The sequence below is a fragment of the Piliocolobus tephrosceles genome, unplaced genomic scaffold, assembly GCF_002776525.5.
Source record: "Piliocolobus tephrosceles isolate RC106 unplaced genomic scaffold, ASM277652v3 unscaffolded_19139, whole genome shotgun sequence".
Lineage (NCBI taxonomy): Eukaryota > Metazoa > Chordata > Mammalia > Primates > Cercopithecidae > Piliocolobus > Piliocolobus tephrosceles.
In genome coordinates this window covers 173-7,681 of record NW_022301131.1, presented here as the reverse complement: position 1 = coordinate 7,681, position 7,509 = coordinate 173, and the positions used below count along the sequence as shown (strand labels likewise).

At 53.4% G+C, this 7,509-nt stretch overlaps 1 protein-coding gene across 9 annotated transcripts in view; it reads left to right on the top strand.

Moving 5' to 3' along the window:
- Positions 1-6,779, top strand: part of PORCN (porcupine O-acyltransferase) — an 8,642-nt gene extending 1,863 nt beyond the window's left edge. For 2 of the 9 annotated variants that reach the window (XM_023200974.1, XM_023200975.2), the window contains 12 exons: positions 544-736; positions 1,142-1,185; positions 1,582-1,763; positions 1,844-1,974; positions 2,090-2,107; positions 3,398-3,412; positions 3,511-3,636; positions 3,795-3,895; positions 4,991-5,067; positions 5,164-5,227; positions 5,334-5,419; positions 6,471-6,778. In XM_023200974.1, coding sequence (XP_023056742.1) covers positions 544-736; positions 1,142-1,185; positions 1,582-1,763; positions 1,844-1,974; positions 2,090-2,107; positions 3,398-3,412; positions 3,511-3,636; positions 3,795-3,895; positions 4,991-5,067; positions 5,164-5,227; positions 5,334-5,419; positions 6,471-6,611 — 1,178 coding nt within the window. In that variant the 3' untranslated portion in view covers positions 6,612-6,778. Of the gene's footprint in view, positions 1-543; positions 737-1,141; positions 1,186-1,581; positions 1,764-1,843; positions 1,975-2,089; positions 2,108-3,397; positions 3,413-3,510; positions 3,637-3,794; positions 3,896-4,990; positions 5,068-5,163; positions 5,228-5,333; positions 5,420-6,470 lie in introns of all 9 variants that reach the window. The other 7 variants (XM_023200971.1, XM_023200979.2, XM_023200972.1 and 4 more) reach the window with 7 other exon arrangements.
- The last annotated feature ends 730 nt before the right edge of the window (positions 6,780-7,509 follow it).

Genomic DNA, 7,509 nt, shown 5'->3' with positions numbered 1-7,509 from the left:
ATCTATCTATCTATCTATCTATCTATCCATCTATCTATCTATCATCTTCCTGAATTGCTTGAATATCCTGCTGACATCATGACTCTGTACCTCACATCCTTCAGTGTGTGGCCCCTGAGAACAAGGACATCATCCCCCACAAACACATCCTCCACCATCACCCCCCAAGACATTGAATCTGGATACAATAATGTTATCCTATATAAACTGATATCTGAATTTCTTCCAGGGTCCCCCAAATGCCCTTTACAGATGTTTCTTTTCTTTAAACCCAGGCCCTGCCACCCTCTCCAGCTCCCCAACACCTGCTTTGGCCCCTCCAATCCCACTACATTCCAGCCTGAAGGCCTTTGCCCTGGCTATGCCCTCTGCCCAGGTCATCCTCCCCTTCCTACCAGCCCACCAACCTTCTCTTTCTTGTTCTCCCTCTCTCCCTCCCTCCCTCCCTCCCTTCCTCCCTTCCTCCCTTCCTCCCTTCCTCCCACTCCCTCTCTCTCTCTTTCTCGTTCTTTCTCTCCCTTTCTTTCTCCCTTTCACCCAAAGGGTTGCCATCCTACCTGAAGCATGCAAGCACCGTGGCAGGCGGGTTCTTCAGCCTCTACCACTTCTTCCAGCTGCACATGGTTTGGGTCGTGCTGCTCAGCCTCCTGTGCTACCTCGTGCTGTTCCTCTGCCGACATTCCTCCCATCGAGGCGTCTTCCTCTCTGTCACCATCCTCATCTACCTACTCATGGGGTATGAGTGTGCATCCTTATCCTCACGCTGTTGGCTGAAGTGCGTGGGTGGGTCCCCAGGCCCCTGATGAAGTTGTCCAAGACAGGGAGGGTGGTGAGATTCCCCGGAGAAACAAGGGAGTCTGGGAGAATCATTTGCCTATGAGGAGAAACAGAACAGGGAGGGTGTGGAGTGTCCCTGGAGAAGGGAATCTGGGAGATTTGTCCTTTCACAGGACTGTAAGGGACAGGTTGGGCATGGGCTCCCCCTGGAGGAGGAAGCCTGGGAGAATTTTTCTGCCGTGAGACTGTTGTAGGATGGGAGGAGGCAGAACCCTCTGGGCACCTTGGTCCCCTCTTCCCCTGTCCCCTGTGGTCTCAGAGGCCATGAGTGTCATGGGACCAAGACCAGCACCTTTTTCCTCAGTGAGATGCACATGGTAGACACCGTGACATGGCACAAGATGCGAGGTAGGTAGCCCTGCCCCTGCCCCTCTCACCCGCCCAAACCCCCTGCCCCACTCCGTGTCTCCTAACTGCCCCCACCCTGTGCCTTTCCTCCCCTGCTTTTCTCCCTCACCTGCCCACCCCACTGGACATGCAGACCTCACATTACCCTCAGGTCCGTGTCTCTTTCCGCTGTGCATTTTCCCGAAGTCTGTCTGTCTCGTGTCATGTACGTGCCTGACTCTGTAGAGTAAGGGCATCTATCTGTCCTGGGCTTCCTTGCCCACCTGCCTATCTGTCCCATGCCCACCTATCCATCCTTGTGCCCCCTTTTCCTACCACATCTCACCTGATGCACCTGCTCCCTGCCATGCTGATCTGCTCTCTGCCCATCCACTTGACCATGGGCACCACACATAGGGGCCCAGATGATTGTGGCCATGAAAGCAGTGTCTCTGGGCTTTGACCTGGACCGGGGCGAGGTGGGTGCGGTGCCCTCGCCGGTGGAGTTCATGGGCTACCTCTACTTCGTGGGCACCATCGTGTTCGGGCCCTGGATATCCTTCCACAGCTACCTACAAGCTGTCCAAGGCCACCCACTGGTGAGGTCCTGAGTGGATGGGTGGGCAGGGACTGTGGGAGCCACCCTGGGGCAGCACTCATGGAGCCTTGATCCCTACAGAGCCGCCGATGGCTGCAGAAGGTGGCCCGGAGCCTGGCACTGGCCCTGCTGTGCCTTGTGCTGTCCACTTGCGTGGGCCCCTACCTCTTCCCATACTTCATCCCCCTCGACGGTGACCGCCTCCTTCGCAAGTGAGCACAGCCTTCGAGGCCCCTGCCCAGCAATGAGGGGGTTGGGTAGGGACCCACGGTTTCCCCAGTTCTGAGCCTGTCTCTTAATGCTTCTTTCTGTCTTCTGTTACTACAGCAAGAAACGCAAAGCCAGGTAAATGAGGGCAGGTGTGAGGGTGCGTGGAGTGGGGCTGACGTGAGTGGGGGCAGACCCCATGACCAATGGGTTCTGTGTGTCCAAGTGTGTCTGACCGTCAACTCCATGACTAGACAGAGACTGTGGCTGGCTGGCTGGCTGACCAAGCTTGGCTCTGTGACTCTGTATGACTGACACTCCAACACATACTATGTGTCTGGCTGTCCATCTGTTTAGCTGTCTCACTGTTAGAAGCGAGTCACATAACTGTCATGGAGAGTGACAAGTGTGTGTTTGGTGGGTAACTTTAACCTGTCAGTGACTCTGGCTAGGGATATGTATGGGTTGTTTGTCTATTGGCCACTGACCCCCAGAATGTAAGCCTGTGAGTGGCTATCTGGCTGTGCCATCGTCAGTGATAGGGTGCGTGGCTGTCATTGGATAAGATAAATCTGTGTTGATGATTCTGATTTTTTGTAGCTTTGGCCAGGAGTGGGTCTGACTGTGGCTTGTCATATGCCTGTCTGTGGAGTTCATGGGCTACCTCTGCCTGTGTATCTGCCTTGCCTGATGGCTTGGTGTTGTCTAGCTGAGGGGTTGTACCCGACTCTGGTCTGTGCCTGCCTGCAGGACTGACTGCCTCTGGTTTGACTGTAGGGTTTGATCGGGCTCTTTGGTTGTATGGCCCCTGCCCCACTCCCTGACTGCTGTTTAGATCTAATGCCAAATGAGTCTCCAAAAGGTCAAGTGACTTGACCAGTGTCACCCAGCTAAGCAGCCAGGCATGAATCCCAGGCCTAACTTCAGAACCTATACTTTTTCCAACGCAAGATGCTGCCTGTTTTTGACCATGTCTGATTGCAACTAGTAGGGGGTGTGTGTGTGCATAGCAGGGTGTTTGATGTTCTCTGTGCCCAGCTCAGGGATTTTTGGCTGTCCTATGGTCACTGAGTCAGGTTAGAGCACTGCAAGGCTGGGAGTCTGATATTTGTGTCTGGCTGTTAGAGGGTGCAGGTCTGTGAAGTTGGGCCTCTGATGGTGGCTGGCTTTGGCCGTCTGGCCATGTGAGCCTGCCACATTATAGGACATATTATAAGACATGCCATATTATAGGACAGCTCATGCATCCGTTTGAGCCACATAAGACTAACTGCCTGAGGGTGGATGTCTGTGTGTGACTATCATAGTTCACCTTTTTTGCGGTTACATTTCATCTGTCTTGTCTGAACAATTCAGACCAGCCTCCAGGGCCTCTCTGACTCTCTTTTCTTTCTTCTCTGCTGCCTTCCTGACCCCTGGGGGCCCTAGGGGCACCATGGTAAGGTGAGTCTACAGAGCGGGGCCCAGGATGCTGACATGTGGTGGGGTATCATGTTGGGACCTGAACGTGATGCCTCTCACCCCTGCCCCTTTCTCCCCAGGTGGCTGCGAGCCTACGAGAGTGCTGTCTCCTTCCACTTCAGCAACTATTTTGTGGGCTTTCTGTCCGAGGCCACAGCCACGTTGGCGGGGGCTGGCTTTACCGAGGAGAAGGATCACCTGGAATGGTGGGAGGGCTTGGGGACCCCCTCTCCCACAGGGTGCTGCCTAGAGGAGCTGCAGGGAGGAGGGCGGGTGCTCCCAGGGAGGGAACAGCCAAGACAGAAGTGTGGTGGTCAGATGAGTTGAGATCCCAAATGGATGTGCATATCTCTTCTGCCAACAGGGACCTGACGGTGTCTAAGCCATTGAATGTGGAGCTGCCTCGGTCAATGGTGGAAGTTGTCACAAGCTGGAACCTGCCTATGTCTTATTGGCTAAATAACTGTGAGTCACCAAGTCACCACTCCAGCTATGTTGGTAATCCAGGCCCTTTCATACATTCATACAACATTTACTGAGCACCTTCCGTGTGCTAGGCACCCAAAATCCCTACCCTTGTGGAGCTGCAGTTCTCCTGGGGGGCAGATGATAAATAAGAGGAAAAAAAAAATACAAAATAGCTCGGGGTTAAAAGCGGCAAGGATAAAAAAAAAAAAAAAAAAAGATAAAGCAGGTAAAGGTGATCCAGGAGTGCTGGCAGGAGATAGGAGTGGGGAGGGTGGGGTATTGCAATTGTAAAAAATTAGCCAGGGCAAGTCTTCCCGAGGAGGTGACATTGGAGCAAAGATGCAAGGCAGGTGAGGGAGCAGGGAGTGCAGATACATGGGGGAGGAATGTAGCAGATGCGGGAATAGCAGGTGCAAAGGTCCTGAGGTGGGAACTTGCTTGGTGCATGAGGAACAGCAAGAAAGCCAGCGGGGCAGGAGCAGAGTGAGCCAGGGGCCAGTGGCAGGCAGTGAGGTCAGGGAGGGCCTGGAGGGTCTCGTGGGCCACGGAGAGGACTTTGGCTTTTTCTTTGAGAGAGATGAGAGCCACGGCAGGGCTCCAAGCTGAGGAGAGCCCTGGGCTGACTCAGGTTGCAACAGGATCCCTCTGGCTGCTGTGAAGACAGACTGAGGGGAGGGGGCAAGGATGCAGCGGTGAGGAGGCCCCTGCCATCACCAGGCCAGTGATGGTGGTGGCGGCAGTGGATGTGGAGAGGAGAGCTCAGATTCTGGCATATTCTGAAGGTGGAACTCACACGATTTGCTGAATTTGGATGTGGGAGTTTGGGGAGGGCAAATCAAGGGTAATTCCCAGGTTTTTGCCCTGAGGAACTGGAAGGGTGGAGTTGACATTGACTGAACTTGATGAGACTGGGAGGAGCAGGCTCGGGGGAAGATCGGGAGCTGGGCTTTGGGCATGTGAAGTTTGAGGCCATCTAAGGACTTTATCCTGGGGGCTCCAACAGGTTGTGGGTATTCTCATCCTGCCGATGGCCTTCCAGGAGGGGCTGGGGGACTCTCAGGAGAATTTTGTCCCACATCTCTTCCCCTCCAGATGTTTTCAAGAATGCTCTCCGCCTGGGGACCTTCTCAGCTGTGCTGGTCACCTATGCAGCCAGCGCCCTCCTACATGTGAGCAGGGTGGAGCAGGATCAGGGTGGAAGCTGAGTGGGGGCGGGTGGCAGGACCTCTTCCTCACTCATTGCATTGTCCCCTGCACTCCCCCAGGGCTTCAGCTTCCACCTGGCTGCGGTCCTGCTATCCCTGGCTTTTATCACTTACGTGGAGCATGGTGAGTGCAGGGCCCAGCCCAGCTGATGGATAGAAAGTTGGTCGGGGGCTGGAGCCAGCCTCCCCTGAGGCTAACCTGACCCCCTTACCTCTCCCCACCGCCCCAGTCCTCCGGAAGCGCCTGGCTCGGATCCTCAGTGCCTGTGTCTTGTCAAAGCGGTGCCCGCCAGACTGTTCACACCAGCATCGCTTGGTGAGGGTTCAGCCTGGGCAACCTTGTGCCCAACACTCCCCGTCAAAAATGTTCCTTCTGTCTCTACCTTGTATCTGTCTCAGGGTGCCCAACTTCTTCTTTTGGTGCCTGAGCCATCCCCATAACCTCTCCTCTATTCGCTAGCATCTGTTTCCCTAACAGGCATTTATTGAGCATCTGCTGTATACACACCTGGCATTTGTTTCCCCCAATGAACATCTGTTGAGTGCCTGTTGGTGCTCTAGGTGCTGGAGACACGGTGAACGAAACAGACCGAAGTCCCAGCGCTATGGGACAAGCATTTTAACCGGGCGGACAGGAGATATAAAATGAGTCAGTAAAGTCTAATAATAGTGTGTCAGATTGCAAGTAGTGCTAAGGAGAAAATGCGTAGGGAAAAGGTGATTCCTTTATGGGGGTGATTTCCATTTGAAATAGGGAGGTCAAAGAAGCCTCCCTGGTGAGGTGACGTTTGAGGCCTTTAACTGAAGGAGGTGAGAGGGGGAAACGTTCCAGGCAGAGGGACACCCAGTGGAAAGGCCCTGCGGTAGGAGAGGGCCTGGAATCTTTGAGAAATAGCAAGGCAGCCAGTGTGGCTTGAGCAGAGGTAGGGTGGGGAGGGAAGATGGGTAGGAGGCACGGGCCTGCTAGGTCATGGTGGGGATTTGGTTTGGTTTGGTTTGGTTTTGTGTTTTTCATTCTGTTTGCAATAAGAAGTACAGACAACCTATATTTGTCTCCCACCCGACTCCCGTTCATTACTATAAAGCCCCGACTCAAAGCCCTGCCACTCTTCCTCCTCTGCCTGGAGACTCGAACCTCCCCCAACCCAGGATGCCCTCACTGTGAACAGTACCCTCATCCTTGGATGCCTCTGTACTCCCATAGGAGGCTCCCTGAACCATCTCTTCCCTATCTCAGGGGGTACCCTGGGCATTCTCAGTCCTGGAACCCACTGTACCCTGTGTGTCCCCTGGGCTCCCCCATGAAGGAGGAGGTGGGACACAGTGAGTAGGTCCAGTTGCCAAGTATATCCATCTGTCCCCCACAGGGCCTGGGGGTGCGAGCCTTAAATTTGCTCTTTGGAGCCCTGGCCATCTTCCACCTGGCCTACCTGGGCTCCCTGTTTGATGTCGATGTGGACGACACCACAGAGGAGCAGGTGAGGTGGGGCCCTGGGCTGTGTGGTTAACCAAGGGTGGCGCTACCTGGCAGGGGGAAGCCATGAGGACAAAGACTGGGAAGCTGAGGCCTGAGCTCCTCAGACTGTGCTGCTTTGACTGGGCAGCCAGTGCTCCTCGGTCCTTTCCCATAGTCCCTCTGCTTGAGTCACACTATTAGGTCTTTTATTTGGATGAAGTATGCAAAATATGTTTATTTATTTTACTTATAAAATTACTTTTAGGCTGGGCATGGTGGCTCATGCCTGTAATCCCAGCACTTTGGGAGGCCGCGGCAGACGGATTACTTGAGGTCAAGAGTTCAAGATCAGCCTGGCCAACCTTTTGAAACCCTGTCTCTACCAAAAATGTAAAAAATTAGCCAGGCGTGATGGTGCGCACCTGTAATTCCAGCTACTCAGGAGGCTGAAGCAGGATAATCACTTGAACCCAGGAGGCGGAGGTTGCAGTGAGCCCATGCCACTGCACTCCAGCCTGGGCAACAGAGCGAGACTCTGTCTCAAAAAAAAAAAAAATTCATTTTATAGAGATGGAGTGGAAAATCCAGGTTTTACTTGTGTTAATTATTTCACTTCATTATCGTTTAGGTAGAATTTGCAAGACTTCTTATTTATTTATTTATTTATTTATTTATTTATTTTTTGAGACAAGGTTTGTCACCAGGCTAAAGTGCAGTGGCGTGATCACAGCCCACTGCAGCCTCACATTCCTGGGCTCAAGCCATCCTTCTGCCTCAACCTCCTGAGTAGTTGGGACTACAGGTGCATGACACTAAGTCCGGCTAATTTTTTTTAATTTTTTTGTAGAGACAGTGTCTCCCTATGTTGCCCAGGCTGGTCTTGAACTCCTTGGCTCAAGCAATCCCCCTGCCTCAATCTCCCAAAGTGTTAGGATAACAGGCATGAGCAC